Raw genomic sequence first — 20,381 nt, 5'->3', positions numbered from 1 at the left:
TTTTAGTATGAGGGCGCCGAAGGCGCCCGGTTTTCGAACGCGTTTGTCGGGCTACGCCCGACTCTTTTAGTATGGGGGCGCCGAAGGCGCCCGGCTTTGGAACGCGTACGTCGGGCTACGCCCGACACTTTTAATATGAGGGCGCCGAAGGCGCCCGGCTTTGGAACGCGTATATCGGGCTACGCCCGACTCTTTTAGTATGAGGGCGCCGAAGGCGCCCGGCTTTCGAACGCGTACGTCGGGCTACGCCCGACACTTTTAGTATGAGGGCGCCGAAGGCACCCGGCTTTGCAACGCGTACGTCGGGCTCCGCCCGACTCTTTTAGTATGAGGGCGCCGAAGGCGCCCGGCTTTGGAACGCGTACGTCGGGCTACGCCCGACACTTTTAATATGAGCGCCCGGCTTTGGAACGCGTATATCGGGCTACGCCCGACTCTTTTAGTACGAGGGCGCCGAAGGCGCCCGGCTTTGCAACGCGTACGTCGGGCTCCGCCCGACTCTTTTAGTATGAGGGCGCCGAAGGCGCCCGGTTTTCGAACGCGTTTGTCGGGCTACGCCCGACTCTTTTAGTATGGGGGCGCCGAAGGCGCCCGGCTTTGGAACGCGTACGTCGGGCTACGCCCGACACTTTTAATATGAGGGCGCCGAAGGCGCCCGGCTTTGGAACGCGTATATCGGGCTACGCCCGACTCTTTTAGTATGAGGGCGCCGAAGGCGCCCGGCTTTCGAACGCGTACGTCGGGCTCCGCCCGGCTTTGCAACGCGTACGTCGGGCTCCGCCCGACTCTTTTAGTATGAGGGCGCCGAAGGCGCCCGGCTTTGGAACGCGTACGTCGGGCTACGCCCGACTCTTTTAGTATGAGGGCGCCGAAGGCGCCCGGTTTTGGAACGCGTTTGTCGGGCTACGCCCGACTCTTTTAGTATGGGGGCGCCGAAGGCGCGGCTTTGGAACGCGTACGTCGGGCTACGCCCGACACTTTTAATATGAGCGCCCGGCTTTGGAACGCGTATATCGGGCTACGCCCGACTGTTTTAGTACGAGGGCGCCGAAGGCGCCCGGCTTTGCAACGCGTACGTCGGGCTCCGCCCGACTCTTTTAGTATGAGGGCGCCGAAGGCGCCCGGCTTTGGAACGTGTACGTCGGGCTACGCCCGACACTTTTAGTATAAGGGCGCCGAAGGCGCCCGGTTTTTGAACGCGTTTGTCGGGCTACGCCCGACTCTTTTAGTATGGGGGCGCCGAAGGCGCCCGGCTTTGGAACGCGTACGTCGGGCTACGCCCGACACTTTTAATATGAGGGCGCCGAAGGCGCCCGGCTTTGGAACGCGTATATCGGGCTACGCCCGACTCTTTTAGTATGAGGGCGCCGAAGGCGCCCGGCTTTCGAACGCGTACGTCGGGCTACGCCCGACACTTTTAGTATGAGGGCGCCGAAGGCACCCGGCTTTGCAACGCGTACGTCGGGCTCCGCCCGGCTTTGCAACGCGTACGACGGGCTCCGCCCGACTCTTTTAGTATGAGGGCGCCGAAGGCGCCCGGCTTTGGAACGCGTACGTCGGGCTACGCCCGACTCTTTTAGTATGAGGGCGCCGAAGGCGCCCGGTTTTGGAACGCGTTTGTCGGGCTACGCCCGACTCTTTTAGTATGGGGGCGCCGAAGGCGCCCGGCTTTGGAACGCGTACGTCGGGCTACGCCCGACACTTTTAATATGAGCGCCCGGCTTTGGAACGCGTATATCGGGCTACGCCCGACTCTTTTAGTACGAGGGCGCCGAAGGCGCCCGGCTTTGCAACGCGTACGTCGGGCTCCGCCCGACTCTTTTAGTATGAGGGCGCCGAAGGCGCCCGGCTTTGGAACGCGTACGTCGGGCTACGCCCGACACTTTTAATATGAGCGCCCGGCTTTGGAACGCGTATATCGGGCTACGCCCGACTCTTTTAGTACGAGGGCGCCGAAGGCGCCCGGCTTTGCAACGCGTACGTCGGGCTCCGCCCGACTCTTTTAGTATGGGGGCGCCGAAGGCGCCCGGCTTTGGAACGCGTACGTCGGGCTACGCCCGACACTTTTAATATGAGGGCGCCGAAGGCGCCCGGCTTTGGAACGCGTATATCGGGCTACGCCCGACTCTTTTAGTATGAGGGCGCCGAAGGCGCCCGGCTTTCGAACGCGTACGTCGGGCTACGCCCGACACTTTTAGTATGAGGGCGCCGAAGGCACCCGGCTTTGCAACGCGTACGTCGGGCTCCGCCCGGCTTTGCAACGCGTACGTCGGGCTCCGCCCGGCTTTGCAACGCGTACGTCGGGCTCCGCCCGACTCTTTTAGTATGAGGGCGCCGAAGGCGCCCGGCTTTGGAACGCGTACGTCGGGCTACGCCCGACTCTTTTAGTATGAGGGCGCCGAAGGCGCCCGGTTTTGGAACGCGTTTGTCGGGCTACGCCCGACTCTTTTAGTATGGGGGCGCCGAAGGCGCCCGGCTTTGGAACGCGTACGTCGGGCTACGCCCGACACTTTTAATATGAGCGCCCGGCTTTGGAACGCGTATATCGGGCTACGCCCGACTGTTTTAGTACGAGGGCGCCGAAGGCGCCCGGCTTTGCAACGCGTACGTCGGGCTCCGCCCGACTCTTTTAGTATGAGGGCGCCGAAGGCGCCCGGCTTTGGAACGTGTACGTCGGGCTACGCCCGACACTTTTAGTATGAGGGCGCCGAAGGCGCCCGGTTTTCGAACGCGTTTGTCGGGCTACGCCCGACTCTTTTAGTATGGGGGCGCCGAAGGCGCCCGGCTTTGGAACGCGTACGTCGGGCTACGCCCGACACTTTTAATATGAGGGCGCCGAAGGCGCCCGGCTTTGGAACGCGTATATCGGGCTACGCCCGACTCTTTTAGTATGAGGGCGCCGAAGGCGCCCGGCTTTCGAACGCGTACGTCGGGCTACGCCCGACACTTTTAGTATGAGGGCGCCGAAGGCACCCGGCTTTGCAACGCGTACGTCGGGCTCCGCCCGGCTTTGCAACGCGTACGTCGGGCTCCGCCCGACTCTTTTAGTATGAGGGCGCCGAAGGCGCCCGGCTTTGGAACGCGTACGTCGGGCTACGCCCGACTCTTTTAGTATGAGGGCGCCGAAGGCGCCCGGTTTTGGAACGCGTTTGTCGGGCTACGCCCGACTCTTTTAGTATGGGGGCGCCTTCGGCGCCCGGCTTTGGAACGCGTACGTCGGGCTACGCCCGACACTTTTAATATGAGGGCGCCGAAGGCGCCCGGCTTAGGAACGCGTATATCGGGCTACGCCCGACTCTTTTAGTATGAGGGCGCCGAAGGCGCCCGGCTTTCGAACGCGTACGTCGGGCTACGCCCGACACTTTTAGTATGAGGGCGCCGAAGGCGCCCGGCTTTGCAACGCGTACGTCGGGCTCCGCCCGACACGTTTAGTATGAGGGCGCCGAAGGCGCCCGGCTTTGGAACGCGTACGTATCTTGTAAAAATATTGACCGTTTCATACTCGTACATTTTGGCTGATCAGGACTTCTATACCTATTCACGTTATAAAATGCTGCAGGACATTAAAAAAACACCATGTATAGCAGCCAAACAAATTTCTTTTGCAAAAACCTTCTTGTATCGCCGTAGTCGCGTAACACGCGGATAGAATCCAGAGCGCTTGTAGATTCATAGTTCGAATCACCTAACCGATAAATTAATGTTTTATCTGGCGCATGCAAGCAAAGCCGGGTGTAAAAGCTAACAATATTTATATATTTGAAATGTGCTAATTGAGCTCTTTCCAATGATGTATAACACATCATCATTACTTAATTTTAGTTTTTTGGTTCGTGACTTTATGACCTCTAGAGGGCGCATTGTTCATTTTTTTGTGACGCCATATAGCCTATAACCAGCGGACGATTAAGACGATTCGAATGACACATCGTTTGTTAAAATATAATAAGTACTTTAGAAGTTATGAGGGAACAGATGAACATACATACATACATACATACATACATACATACATACATACCCACATACATACCGGTCAAAATCATAACCCTCCTTTTGCGTTGCCGTAGTCGGGTAAAAAAACACCCTCTTCAATAATTGACCCCCCAACGCCATACTAAAAGTTCGTAGTGGTTTCCGGATCTGTGCTAGATTCTCTTCGACCGTTTCCCGTAAGCCATAGTACTATTTATTCGTGTAGGTAAGTGTGAAGTTATTCACTCCATATAATTATAACAATAACAAATGTGAATTTTTATTGGCAAATGTTTACATTTTGATGCATAATTTCCACATATTTGGTCCAATATTGATTTTATTGATATCAGTGTATGACTTCAGACGTCGCCTTTAATTTTGTAGTAAGTACATTGCTTTAACGTCCGACTTTTGGTTTGGTTGTAAAACCCAAATAATCGAATATTTTATTACATCATTTTGATTCTTTTGTAAATGGCTCTTAAACTACTGTATATCTTTGTACCCACTGTATAAATTAAATATAGCATATTTAATTGGCTTTCATTCAATACCCCACTTCGAACTCTACCTTTTCTTTTGGGTGCTAGTACTAGTGTAAGACAGAGATAGTATGATTCTCTGTGTATATGCATAGTTTGGGTACAATATGCAATATTCGTAACGAGGCGGGAATCATTTTGATGACGTCATTCCGGTGAAGTGAAAGGTGAAGATGGCCGGCGCCGCTATCTCCCGCCAGTTTTGGAGACCCAATACCATGCCCAACAACATACTAAAAGTTGGTAGCGGTTTCCGAATCCGAACTATATTCGCATAAGGCAGTGCACTAAAATACTTACATAGTCCCAGGTTTTTGGTATATCGAATTCCTGAAATTAAATTTAAATTAAATTTATATATGCTCTATTTTTTATGTTTCTATAACGTCATAAATTTAGAGACTACGAGTAAATAAGTAATAAAACGGGGGTCCCAAAAATAATGCAAGATTTGAATTTGCTTCCATTTTTGCGTTATAGTGCTGTCAACCCTAAAAAAAACTATTTGACTGCGGGATGTTTAGGGTTTGTAAAGATTACGGGTTATACGAAAGAGCAACGCGTTTTCAGCCCGTGAAACAATTTGGCCTTCTAGTTCTTGCAATTTATCACCTTTAAAAATTTTTTATGGGGGTTATTGTCTTCTTTGTATCTTGTCTATGCCAACAAGCCCTCAACCACCCATGGTATGAAGGAGGAATTTCGACGCGCATAGGTAAAAATGCAGCCGAATTTATGCAAATTCACGGAAAAATTTGAGAATAGAGTGCGTATGTCGTGTTCCAGTAAAGCCGTGGAGGCCATTTTCTCGACATGTTATTTCCACACGTACCCCTATTTAGTGTGTTATATAATTTTATAACAAATAATATCATAACGAAAAAAAAGTATTTTCAATTTGATTTAAATCTTGCGTTTTTTAGCCACCCTTTACAACTCGTATGTGTCAACAATAAATATTCCATTGTGTAACTTAATCGGGTTATGGAAATGCATACACCATTTATGTACCTACGTGTAGTTTCAAGTATGTTAATTACCTAATCATCGAAAGGGTCAGACGATTATTATTATTATTAGGGTTCCGTACCCAAAGGGTAAAACGGGACCCTATTACTAAGACTTCGCTGTCCGTCCGTCCGTCCGTCCGTCCGTCTGTCACCAGGCTGTATCTCGCGAACCGTTATAGCGGCAACAGAAATACATCATCTGTGAACATTTCAACTGTTACGCCTATATAGATGGTCAAACCAAATTGTCAGTAAATAAGAACAAAAAAAACTATACTCTACCTTTTCTTTTGGGTGCTAGTACTAGTGTAAGACAGAGATAGTATGATTCTCTGTGTCTATGTTTGAAATGACAGTCTTTTGACAAACTAGCATGCCAATAATGTCCCCTTTTTGGATATGTTTCAGGACAGGCAACCTCAGCTAGCTCGGCTAACTTTTAAGTAGGTGTTTTGTTCATTAGTATTTTATACTTAGTCTTTTTTTAGTGATAATTTTATTTAATGTTTTAAATAATAATAATAATGCATGCTGCGATTGCCTTTAAGTGGGGATCAATAATAAATGTGCCCTTTTCATCATCATCATCTTCATAATAATTATAGCAGCATGTAAATTGTATCTTCGGTTCGTGATCCTAATATACAAGTAAACAAAAATAAACACTCTAGATATCACAGTTCATGAGATAGAGCCTGGTGACAGACAGAGAGACGGACAGACGGACAGTGGAGTCTTAGTAATAGGGTCCCGTTGTTACCCTTTGAGTACGGAAACCTAAAAAGGAATAAAAAAATATAGATAGTAACATACTCGTATTCCATTAAATAACATAAACCTAACTGTAGTCTCACAGAATTTTACAAGTGGGAACAGTAATATCGATGATTTCCAAACAAGTAACTCTGTCTCAATTTAACACCGCTGTAGATGTTTTAATCCTGAGTGTAGACTAAAATCTTGTTATTAAGTATAATATGCCCCATCATCATTATTAACTTAAGAGTTATTCTCTTCTCGGTCGAGTATCTGCCAGCTTTCCCTATCTTGCGCCAGCTCTTGGACTTTTTGACACGACACGATCCCTACTTTTTCTTACACTTGAACCAAAAAGCTTCGATTTCCCCTTCCCCGCTTGCATCGTGTCCGCTCCTCCATGATAGTTTTAAAGAAGTGGTCGTGTCGTATTAATTAAGTGTCTGTGTAAATTCAGGATAGCTCTCCTTTCATTTACTCTTCTTAGCACCTCCTCATTCGTTATCCCGTCTCTCCAGCTAATGCACTCCATACGCCTCCAGCAAGTCCAGAAACACATTTCGAATGTGTCCATTCTCTTTCTATCTCTTAGGGTCATTGTCCACGTTTCATAAAGGGCTATACTCTAGAACTAGATGTACACCTTAATCAGTAGCTTCTTGCTTCTACATGACAAAAGGGATTTCAATAGTTTTTTCTTGTAGTTGTAAGCTTTTTTGGAATAACAATCCTCGCAACGATGTCTGGTGTGCACCTGAAATCCCTGGTAATTAATCTGCCTAAATATCTAAAACTTTCAACCTGCTGAATTGGGGTATTGTTGAAAACTATTGGAGGATGACTAGTTTTAAAGTTGTAAGAGTTTTACTTTTCTTTGTCTCTTTAAGCCTAATTTGTTAAACACTGTGTCCACTGTTAACATTAGATGTTCTAGTTAAGCTGAAATTTCTGCAAATGCTGCGATGTCGTCTACAAGTCATATAAAATGTATTTTCTCCTCATTGAATTTATCCTTCCCATGTCTGTTTTAACAATTTTTCGTATAGCGTATTCTATACATATATATCTACAATATTAAAGGTGAAAGTGGACACCCCTGTCGCACTCCTTGCATTCCCAATTTCCTCTCCCACTTCCAGCAACGCCTCCTGCTCCTTGTAATATTGGTAGATTATCCTTCTGTCTCTATAGTCTACTCCTACTTCTTTCACGATGCTCATCATTACTCTCCGGTTAACATTATCCAAGGCTTTCTCTAGATTTATGAAGGCGATATGAGTGTCGAGTCCTACATCTAGCCTTCTGTCTACTTATCTAAGAGCTAGTATCTCTGGTACCTTTGCTTTCGCGGAAACCATATTGGTCGGGGCCTAAGTAATTCTCTTATATGGGTCTGACTCGAAATTATTTTTAAAAGTGTTTTACTTGAGTGCGAAATTAAGCTAAGGGTTCTGTGCTCCTCACAAAATTATGATTGGGTTTGAGCAGAGCTACAATTTTACTTTGTTTAAAACCTTTTGGGATTTGGCCTGTGGTATGGTATGTATTTGTTTCGTTAGCAAGAAAATTTAATCAATGACTGGATCACAAACTGAAAATTTTATCAATTCAATGTAAATATTGACAACGCCTGCAGCTTTACCATTTTGAAGTCTCGCAATTGCCTTATCAAATTTCTCTCTAAGTATTTCTGGACCCAGATCGTCTTCTAGTACTAGTTCTTCCGTCTTTAGATCAAGTTCTGTCAACTCTTCAAATCTGCACCTTCATATAAACCCTCAAGATACCACACCCATCTGTTAACTATGTCTATGTTATTTAACAGTATTTTGCCTTCATCACGTAGACAATTATGTATAACACACCTAAACTACGTTTTATTACTTACATGGAACGCTGATGGCGTGCGTGGCAAGCGATCTGAGCTGCTCGACTTATTGGTAAGTGATGTACCTGTGCTGATATGGTAGCCTTGTGCGAAACCAGATTGTCTTCTAATGTAATTTTTTATCTTCCGGGATACCAGTGTTACCGTACTGATCACACCCTACTGGGAGAGCCCAAGGATCACTCACCATTCCAATCCCCTGCAACGAAACAATTAGAGTCAGTTGGAGTCGAAATCCCTTTTTCTGGTGGAAAATATATTATCATTTTCTCTATCTAAAAATCTCCCAACTTAAGTTTGAATCCGAACGGTTTTGAGTATTGACGCTCTGCTAGGCATGGGTCGTAACTTGCTGGTTATGGGTGACTTAGACAGAGCAGTATTGGTATGGCTGAGTAAATAATAAAGTTTTTGATTAATTGAAGGAAAATTACGATCGGTGATCGATCAATTATCAGTTACTGCCACTAAGTTTGCAAAGAGGCTATAACTCATTGATACCGATTAGTCGAGTGACAAGGATTTTAGGATAAAATTACCTACAAAACTAAAACTAATACCTAAAAAAAATATACATATATATAACATGATGTGGGTGATCTAGCCGAATATGTATATGTATATTAGGCTAGATCACCCAGGTCCGAACCCTGTGGAAGGGTTCCCATAAGGCTGGCTGCGTTCCCCCTTTGGATGGCTATGCCGATCCGTATATACATCCGGATAAAAATAATCTCAAAATTAAAATTATGATTTAAAAAAACAAGTTTGTTTCAGTGTACCTAATTACGACTTCAACGTGATCTACATCAAATTACTGAGTAAAAAAAAATGTTCCTGATCACCTATTAAAAGTCATCGTGTATAATGTTCTATGACCGTGAATTTCTAAAAACTATCGGGACTTTCATTTCATGTTTGGAAACTAACAATATACCACCCATGCTTAGCGAGTGTTGGGACAAACTTGTATGGGAGCGGAACATCATCCTTTAGTTAAAATGGTCAAAATTATAATCGTGGTCTTATTTTTTGTGACGAAGTAAAACTTTTTGTATGAGATGACATTTAGCTTTTAATTTTTCTCATGTAAAAATATACTATAAGTAAGTACAGTCATCAGCAATAGTATCTTACACAACTGGGCCCGCAAAAATACTATTGCTGATGACTGTACCTACAGTTAGAAAGACGAGCAATAGCACACGTCTTTTTTTATTATTTCATAGAATACAGAAAAACAAGCGTGGGCGTGGCCGGGTAGTCAGAAAAGAGACAAAGAAAAGAATTTTGGCTCAAAATCAACATTTGGACGAGATATGATAAATAAAGCTTAAAGCTTTTATATTATACGTACACGTAGCTGCAATAAATATACATTGCTTATATAATTATGTCTGTGGTACCTAAATTATAGGTCTACTTTTCCAATGTTTTACAATACAATATCATCAATAATAATTGATCGTTCTAATTGCGCCAGTAGGTTAGGATATAAAATAGCAACAGTAATGTTGTCATCTCTATAGTCTCCATTAAATATTAAATCTCAGACGTTTGTGCTAACAAACTGCCTATTTTTTCACATTACATTTATTTATTTAGTTATCTAACATTTATTGCAGACAACATTGATCCATATATGTATATATTAAGTATATGTATATACATAATTACATATATGTATAATGTATATACATTTATAATAACATAAAAAAAACCTAAAATTATAATCGATTAAATGTAGACATTAAAATATAATTGATTGAGCATATTATTGATTAAATATGGATGAAAATAAGTCTAAAATAAAAATAAAAATTTGATAGTAGGTAATTATAAAATTACGCGCAGTCAAAAATAAATTAAAATGTCAAACTTAAATTAAGTTTAACTCAAAATGCAATTTAAAATGTAGGTAGGCATTTTGAGTTAAAATTAATTTGAGTTTGACATTTTAATTTATTTTTGACTGCGCGTAATTTTATAATTACCTACTATCAAATTTTTATTTTTATTTTAGATAATAATATTAAGACTATGCCAGTTTCTAGCTAATCTGTTTGCCACCAGACTCAAAGCGGAAGCTGTTGGAGCTCTCACATACCTACACGGCGCATAATGAAAGCGGTCCGTTTCCGGATTATAGGGGTATTACTGCAATGTTCTGCCGCTAGAGTGCAGCACTAAACTAGCTAGTAAACCATAGAATAACTTATACATACTGTGCCCTAAACTTTTTAATGACAAGTTTTCACATACAATAAAATATGACATTGATGCATCAAGGCGGTTTGTTAACAAGGGAAAAACGAAAATCATTTTTTTTTTAGTAATCTGCCTCTTTATCGCTCGAACATGCCAGAGTGATAGAGAGGTTAGTTAGATAACGAAATATCGATTTTCTTGTTTCGCGGCAGACCCCCAGATTGTGATGGATATTATGGATATGATTGTGTTGTGATGGATTAGATAGATTGGTATGTAGTAGCGCCCCCTGCGTAGAATTTCGCGTAACATTCCCTATTGCCTGGAAACCATCTACTTATTTGTGAATCCGCAAACACACCAGAAGCGCTGTAGTACCTGGAAAGACCCAACAACATCCTTAGTATATTAAAAAAATGGTAAAATAAAATAATAAAAACATTATAAAATAAAATTGTTATTAAAACTTACAAATAAGAAAATTGGCCAAGGTCATGAGGCCATTTTGTTTTCAAAACGGGACATATGATACAAAGATTTATCATACCATACCAAAACCAGTGGTAGTGTAATAAATATACGAATTATTATAAAGTAATAAACTTAATCCTGGTCACTACGGCATCAATTGTAACATTCCCCCCCCCCCTCTCTCCTTAAAATAACCCACCACCACCACCACTAATTAGCTAGACCTAAACCTTCCTAAAATACTAAAAATTCCAATAAGAAAATCTAAAAATCTAAAATCCTTTAAAATACCGTAAACCGTAATTACCTCTACTAGTTATTATAAAATAATGCAAATAACCTAAATAAATTCTAATTAAATGAGTCAATGGCTTGAATTGGATCAGTAGATTGACCAAATGATCGTTTAGTGTCTATGTAGGACCCTTCGTCGCAACCGTTAATAGTAACCAAAATCCTTTTCGCATAATAGAAAAGAGTTATGAATAATTAATATGCCTATAAATACCAATAATGTTAAATAATTATTAAACCGTGAAATACGTCAGAGTAAAATATGTCATAATTCTAAGAAAGATCATTGCAAGTTATAGTAAAGTCAGACTTAATTAAATTAAGTCTGTAATAAAATGTAATCAATAAATCAATAGTAAGTATGTTATAATTATGTAAGTTTGTTGTCATAGTCAAATTGTCAGTAAAGTATGTCAATGTAAGTAAAGTCCGTCAAATGTAATAGTCAATTGGTCAAAGTACAATTACTAATAAATGTCACAATATTTTGTTTTTGGGGTATAGATGTCACCCCGCCTCCGCGACACCCGTGATCATCATCCAGTTGCAGGTCAGAATCCCCGCCCCAGTTCTGAAGGAACTATATTGTGGTCCAGAAGGGACATCTTTTAATAATGACAGGCCATCACCATCATTATTTTGTGACATTTTTCGTCAACAATGAGAGGATATCAAAGGGAAAATTTAACATAACAAAATACTGGTAGTAGAGCAGCAGTATTTGATCCACTCTAATTCTCCAGAACTCTGCAATTTTGTAATACATTTTAGTAATCAATGAAGTAATATTAACCAAAATATAATTGTTGTCATTTTGAATCACACTTTCGGACCAAAATAAACCACGGATCTTGCATCTGCCTCGATCTAGCCTGGATAAATCACTCATTGATATAAAATTCGACCATATCATTATTTTGTGACATTTTTCGTCAACAATGAGAGGATATCAAAGGGAAAATTTAACATAACAAAATACTGGTAGTAGAGCAGCAGTATTTGATCCACTCTAATTCTCCAGAACTCTGCAATTTTGTAATACATTTTAGTAATCAATGAAGTAATATTAACCAAAATATAATTGTTGTCATTTTGAATCACACTTTCGTACCAAAATAAACCACGGATCTTGCATCTGCCTCGATCTAGCCTGGATAAATCACTCATTGATATAATTTCAATAATATATGACCCTGTATTTTTAAGGTCAAGTGTGAAAATCACAGATAATCTGCAGAAAACAGAATGTAATCGTCATACAAACTGCTAAGGGACAGGCAAAACAAATATTTCTTTGTAAGCAAATTGATTCTACTATACTACATTATATTGTGGTTATTAACTTTAGTATTTCCCACAATATATTTCTACCAGTAGCGTTGCAAGGGAACAAATATATACAGTCATGTCATAAGTAAGTCAAGTTTGTCAATAAGTCATAAATAAGTATATGTAACACACCTAACAATCCCTAACCCCAAACTACATCCTAGCTATTTCTAATCTGAATTTAACCCATAAACCCATAATAATGAACAACGAATGCAATAAAATAGCCACAAATGTATCGAAAGGGAACCTAGCTACCTTCTGTAAATATCTAATGGCTTTGATATATTAAAACTATAAATCTAGATCAATCCTACAAAACCCTAGTCCAAACAAATAAAAACCTAGCCCTAACAGCTATACTATCCAACTATTCTACCGAAATATTTGCAAACTAGCATCCCGGGATGCACATTTAATTTACCTACTCGTGCAATTACTCGATATGCAATGAGTAATTTCTATGCTATAGCTAACTAAGACGAGTGGAGACACCTCGTTTTAGACCTAAAAAACCTATTTCTCCGTGTGCTAGCCATACTTTCACACAGTGGATTGGGACAGCGAAAGTAAGGCCGGAAAGGGGTAATATAAAAGTGAATATATAAGTATATAGATACGGGATAATTGGACTAGAACCTGGCTTCTTTAAGAAGTCTAGATGACAACCCAAATCTTCCAGATCCTAGGGGGTGAACCAGTCTTAATTAAAGCAGGAACTGCCAGGCCCCCACCTGGTTTTTATCCAAAACACCGCAAGTTAGTAATTTGGACTATAGTTGACACCGTGAGGTTACCCGTCCAATTCACTAACCCCCCAACACTATATTGGATCGGAACTAGTTCTCTCTATCCCACAAGTATGATACGAAATAACTCACGAAACTAAATTTAAATTAATATATAGAATATTTCAACCAAGTTCATTCTAGTGCTAAATATCACTAAAATAAACCAGGCCAAAACACTACACATATTAAGCACAATTAAAACACAAACTAATTAATTTTCACTCGAAACAACTCAAGACTTGTCTTTACAATATTAAAGACTCTATTGATTTATAACTTAGACTTCACTTAGTATATTATTACACACTAGCGCTTGTCTGAGCACAAATCAATAAATAATTAAGAAAACTCTATGAACAAAATTAACTTTACAATATTAATAAGTCTATTGATTTATAATTTAAACTTTACTAGTACAATATTAAATACTAGCACTTGTCTGAACCACAAATCAATAAACAACACAAAAAGAATTAAACCCACTAAAATTAACACAATTTAAATTTATTTCTCTAAAATTATTCAAGTAAAACCCCACAATAAATTACACTATATTATGCTCCAATCCAAACTCTACCAGAATCATGAGAAACTAGCAAAGTTCAGACTAGGACACAACATAGGTAACCTAGATAGACCTAACCTCCTAAACTAGAGAAACACGTCCGACGGCTTCGCTTAAGGCGACCAAGAATGATCTCCACGGGATTTTATGGACCCCTACTATGATCCTGAAACCCCACTTCCTTAAACTTGATTGGTATTCCTAATAACCAATACTGAATTTCATAATTTCGTACAATCCTTTCACTAATGACACCTTATTTCCTAATTAAAATAAGGTCCAAATTGACCTACTTTTGGGTGTGGTTTAAACTGTTTCTTTACGCCTATGGGATTGACACTACAGTTTTTTTTATTCTAACCACCTTTGTTTTTTAAATGAGCACATATTGTCGAGCCCCGCCCTTTTGTTAATTCTTTATAATATGGTTCAAATTTGCATAGAATATTTTATCCACAACAAACATTATTCATTCAATTTTACGATGAAATGTTATCAATGGATAACTGTTATTGGCCATCTGTTATGTAAGCATTCATATGTAAAACTTTTATTTACGGCTGTTGTTGTACTAAATATCAATAAATAAAAAATAGAAAATAAGTAATGTACATCATATATTTTTTTTTAGTTTTATCATTCTCTTATTTTAGAAGTTACAGGGGGGAGGGGACACACACACACATTTTACCTATCCATAGATACTCCCTCCACACGTATAGGTTTGATGAAAAAAAATTATGAGTTTCAGTTCTAAGTATGGGGAACCCCCTTGGAATTTATTGCTTTTTTCTATTTTGTGTGAAAATCTTAATGCGGTTCACAGAATACATCTACTTGCCAAGTTTCAACAGTATAGTTCTTATATTTTAGGAAAAAGGCGGCTGTGACATACGGACAAACAGACAGACAGACATGACGAATCCATAAGGGTTCCGTTTTTTGCCATTTGGCTACGGAACCCTAAAAAGCGTCTTTAACTTACGTATAAATTAAAGCATTCCATATATATATATATATATGTAAAAAAATAAACGATATCGTTTACCTTTTTAAATGTGGCCACACTTTGCTTTGACCTGTCAATGCCATGTCAAAGGTGGGAAGTGAGGTTATGTAGATTGCAATGCCGCTTTAAATATTCGCCGTTATAATTGTTATTTGTTATTGAGAAAGGAGTGACTAAAGCAGGAATAAACTTTAAATGTCGTTTCTTTGTTTACAGGTCGGTATTGTTAGTAATAGTACATACAGTGTAGGTTAACATTAAACCTTGTAGTATTAAAAATAAAACTTTGTTTACAGAGCAACGCATGAAGTTATTCTTCCTTCCAATTCATATCCACAAAAGTGAAATCATCTTATAAAACGACATTTCTAGTTACGAGTTTCAAAGAAAGATGACGAAGCTTCGTTTTGAATTCACAATACTACCAGGAAGTGACGAAAAAACAAATGTCTGTTGTATAACCTCAATAACCACCGAAGACAACAAGAGTTATGCATTACCGGACGGACTACAGTCAGTTGGTCATCATAAAGAATTGATAAAAACAGCGGCATATAGTAAAGTAAAGAATAGTTTATCAAAAAGGTACCAGACAAGGAGAATTTGGATCTCGCTAACCGAGGACCTAGAGCAAATTTATATGGATGAGGACGGCAATGTGCAGTTTGCGGACAGATACCTAGAAGAATTGAATCAGGACCAATGTGCTTCTACTGCACCCACTGCTGCCGGCACGAAAGAGACCAATACTTTAGAAAAATTGTTAGAAAAGTTAATAGAAAGTACACAGGAAAGTAAACAACACAGCTTGAAGAATATTGCAGATAAGTTTGTAATCGAGAAGTTTACTAGCAAACATTCAAATGCGGCTCAATGGATGGACATTTTTGAAAAGGAATGTGAGCGTTACCAGATATCGGATGAAAAAAAGATTGAAGTTCTTAGGCTCTTTATGGATAAAAGTTGTGCAGATTGGTACAGTTCCATGGTTGTAAAACTGACAATGAATGCAGAATGGTCTGAGTGGAGAAAAAAAATTTGTGAATCATTTGTCAACAAAGGGTGGAGCCCAGTTACATATGCATTACTGTATAAATATAAGGATGGCTCACTGTTGGATTATGCTATAAAAAAGGAAAAACTTTTACTCGATATGAGGAAGTCAATTGATTCTGGTACATTGGTGGACCTTATCGCAGTGGGTTTGCCGGAGTACATATTAAACAAAATTGATAGAGAAGCATTGAAGGACACAGTTGAGTTGTTCAATGAAGTAAGCAAGTATGAGCATATGGTTACCAAAAAAAGCTACATATTTAAGAAGAAGTATGGACCCTCAAGAACAAATTTCAAGAATGAGGATCTAAAGCCATGCAAAATTTGTGAGGGGTTAAACAAAGGCACCCGCTATCACGCTGAGACTGCATGTTGGTTTCGTACAAAAGAAGATGACAAAGTGAAGAGAAACTTCATTAAACATGTTAATAATGCATTGATAGAAGCGGAGTTAAATGAATCAGTTCCAAAAAACGAATACTAACACCACTGATGAAGGTCAACATACTAATTAATGATAAACATCTGATAAATGCAGTCTATGACCCAGGCTCAGTTGTTTCCATTATAAATTCTAAGCTCTTAAGCCTAAAAGGGAGAGGAAACGAATTGAATGAAGAGAATTTAGTAACAGTTGGTGGTGTTAAAAAAACGGACGGTTTGACCAACCTAAAAATAAAGATATTTAACAAAGAAGAGAATGTTGATATATCCATTGTTGATGAACAATATTTCATGCATGATTTTCTGATTGGCTTGGACCTTATAAAAATATTTCGATTAACTCAAGATGAGAATTTAGAAATACATCAGGTACTGGGTACAAACATAAAAGATAATGAGAAAGTGGAAGTTTCAAATGAAGAAATAAATCATAACCAATCAAAAGTTCCTGGGAATGATGAGAACACAACAAAAGAATATTATGTTAATTTTAATGAGCATATAAAGGAGGAGGATTTTAAGATAAAGATTGATCATTTGAACAAGGAGCAACAGTCTGAAATAAATACATTGATCAATAAATATAACTCAGTGTTTGCAAGGCATAAATATGATGTTGGGACTGTCAATGGGTACGAAGCCAGAATAGACTTGTTGGTGGACAAATATTGCAGCAAGAGGCCATATAGATGTACCATGGAAGATAAAAAAGAGATAGAAGAGCAAATTGGGAAGTTACTCGATAATAAGTTAATAGAGGAATCCTATAGTCCATTTGCTGCACCGGTCACATTGGCATTTAAAAGAGAGGAGAATAAAAAATCCAGATTGTGTATCGACTTTAGGGACTTGAATAAAATAGTAGTACCACAAGCTCAGCCCTTCCCACTGATCGAAGACCTTATGATGAAGACTAGGAATTGTACATTTTTCTCGACACTTGATATCAACTCAGCGTTTTGGTCCATTCCTTTACGGATTGAGGACAGAAAGAAAACAGGTTTTGTAACCCAGGATGGACACTTTCAATGGACCTGCCTGCCTTTTGGATTGAAGACCTCGCCAGCAATCTTCCAAAGAATTTTAAGCAACATATTGAGGAAATATAAGCTTACGGACTTTGCAGTTAATTACATCGATGATATCCTTATATTTTCCAGAACGTTCACCGAACACATTGAACATTTAACAAAGTTGCTGGAAGCAATCAGGACGGAGGGCTTCCGATTAAAATTTACGAAATGCACATTTGCATCGGACTCAGTAAAATATTTGGGTCATATAATACAAAACAATTCAGTTAAGCCATTGAAGGATAACTTGACCTCAATAAAGAATTTTCCTATTCCCAGAACGCAGAAAAATATAAGACAGTTCCTAGGGAAAATTATTTTTTACCATGAGTATATTCCGAAGAGTGCCATAATACTAGACCCATTGCATAATCTATTAAGAAAGAACCAGAAATTCATATGGACCGCTGAATGCCAAAATGCATTTGAAAAGATAAAGGAGCTCTTATGTTCTCAACCAGTTTTGGAAATATTCGATGAAAATTTGCCGATACAAATCTATACAGATGCTTCATTAGAAGGCGTCGGTGCGATTTTAAAACAAATACAGCCTGATGGTAAAGAAAAACCCGTAGCCTATTTTTCAAAGAAACTAAATCAAGCTCAGAAGAAGAAAAAAGCAATATATTTAGAATGTTTAGCCATAAAGGAAGCAGTACGATATTGGCAATACTGGTTAATAGGTAAATCATTTACAGTATATTCAGACCACAAACCACTAGAAAACATGAATTTGAAATCTAGAACTGATGAGGAACTAGGTGATTTAACTTATTACCTGTCACAGTATGACTTTAAAATAAAATATTCTCCGGGAAAGGAAAATTTAGAAGCCGACTGCTTAAGCAGAAATCCTGTATTAGAACCTAATGAAAATACTGAGGAACAATTGAAGATAGTAAATTTGATAAGTCTCAACGACATTGTAAGGGATCAGAAGGAAAATCCAGAAGTACAGAATAAAAGAGGAAAATTAATTGAAAGACACAATGTATACTTAAAAATGGGTAGAAGAAGAGAAGAAATAATTTTGTCAGAGGAATTTAGTATAAAACTTATGAAATCTATACATGCTGACCTAGGTCATATTGGAATAGGACAAATGCAGAAGACGATTAGCCCATTTTATACAGCTAAAAACTTGATACAAAACATAAAATCAGTGTGCACCAACTGCGAAGTTTGCATTAAAAATAAGTCGAGAGCACACAATAAATATGGATTTATGTCACAGTTGGGCCCAGCTACCAAACCAGTCGAAATCATGTCTATAGACACCATTGGAGGTTTTGGTGGTTCAAGATCTTCTAAGAAATATCTGCACCTGTTAGTGGACCACTTCTCTAGATACGCATTCATTTCGACTTCAAAAACCCAAAATGCAAATGATTTTATAAAGCTGATTAAAACTATATCAGATACAGAGGATATTGGTATGATTCTTACAGACCAGTATCCAGGAATCAATTCGAAGGAATTTAAAGACTTTTTGAGAAGCAACAATATACCTTTGATATTTACAGCAGTAGACTCACCTTTTTCCAATGGATTGAACGAGAGACTGAATCAGACGTTGGTGAATAAAATAAGGTGTAGAATGAATGAGAAAGGCAACAAAAGAGCTTGGACAACAGTAGCTCACGAATGTGTAAAAAACTATAATGAGACCAACCATTCAGTGACCCGTTTCTCTCCTAGTTATCTTCTAAACGGTACAGATGTCACATTATTACCAGAGGAACTAAAGGAGGTAAAATCTCTTAGTGACTGGATCAAGGACAGGGAAACAGCATTAGAAAACACAAGAAGATCACATAACTACAATAAGAAGTTATTTGACAAAGATAGAAAAGTCTTTGAATTGAGTGTAGGTGACATGGTGTATGTTGAGAATGGAAATAAATTGAACAGCAGAAAATTGGATGAACTCAGAATTGGGCCATATGTGATCATTGAAAAAATCTCAAACTCTATATTTAAAATAGATACAGGACACAGAAAAACAGAATCCAACTTCTTTCATATTACAAAACTAATTCCATGTCATAGGATACAAGAAGAAGAGGAGTAATTTAGTAGCGAAAATTTTATATAAAAAATTTTCTCCTTCCAGGGGGGGAGATGTAAAAAAATAAACGATATCGTTTACCTTTTTAAATGTGGCCACACTTTGCTTTGACCTGTCAATGCCATGTCAAAGGTGGGAAGTGAGGTTATGTAGATTGCAATGCCGCTTTAAATATTCGCCGTTATAATTGTTATTTGTTATTGAGAAAGGAGTGACTAAAGCAGGAATAAACTTTAAATGTCGTTTCTTTGTTTACAGGTCGGTATTGTTAGTAATAGTACATACAGTGTAGGTTAACATTAAACCTTGTAGTATTAAAAATAAAACTTTGTTTACAGAGCAACGCATGAAGTTATTCTTCCTTCCAATTCATATCCACAAAAGTGAAATCATCTTATATATATATATATATATATATATATATATATACTTATATATACAGGGCGTCCCACGGCGATGCCACATGGAGGGAAAGTACCTTAAATATCATAGATAGCATATTTTGCTGAAAGAAGACTTCATTTTATTTTTAAAACTTAGTTAAATTGCATTCATACTTTTTTAATTTTTTTTTTTTTAAATGTATGGAAAAAAATTATTGCGTCATTGGAGGAAAAGTACGTTAATTATTGTAAACTAGCTGTGCCCGCGGCTCCGCCCGCGTGGAATTCGGTCTGTTCTATTTCTCTCCCTCTCCCCTGGAGGCGGAACTTGAAGTAAAGTTGACAGATGGATATGCTAGAGGACTGTAGTCCAGATAAAATATTTAACAATTAGGTACCACTAAATAAAACTACACTCCAAAATCAATAGGTTTTTGCGCCCTTATACAAATTTTACACGTGATTTAAACGACAGAGTAGTAGGTGTATATCGGACGATACAGTAAAGTATACGCG

General features: G+C 39.4%; 1 protein-coding gene across 1 annotated transcript; it reads left to right on the top strand.

Moving 5' to 3' along the window:
• Positions 1–14,916: 14,916 nt before the first annotated feature.
• Positions 14,917–18,185, top strand: LOC134675985 (uncharacterized). The gene is made up of 2 exons (XM_063534297.1): positions 14,917–15,057; positions 15,138–18,185. Exon 2 carries the CDS (start codon positions 15,233–15,235, stop codon positions 16,379–16,381), a length of 1,149 nt encoding a protein of 382 aa, XP_063390367.1. The 5' UTR covers positions 14,917–15,057; positions 15,138–15,232; the 3' UTR covers positions 16,382–18,185.
• Positions 18,186–20,381: the final 2,196 nt, after the last annotated feature.

The sequence above is a fragment of the Cydia fagiglandana genome, chromosome 23 (assembly GCF_963556715.1).
Source record: "Cydia fagiglandana chromosome 23, ilCydFagi1.1, whole genome shotgun sequence".
Lineage (NCBI taxonomy): Eukaryota > Metazoa > Arthropoda > Insecta > Lepidoptera > Tortricidae > Cydia > Cydia fagiglandana.
Note: the sequence above shows the minus strand (reverse complement) of the source record. Positions and strands in the feature narration are given on the sequence as shown.

What these genes read in the sequence shown, in the direction of transcription:
- LOC134675985 (XM_063534297.1), top strand. Translation starts at nt 15,233, where the DNA reads ATGACGAAGCTTCGTTTTGAATTCACAATACTACCAGGAAGTGACGAA.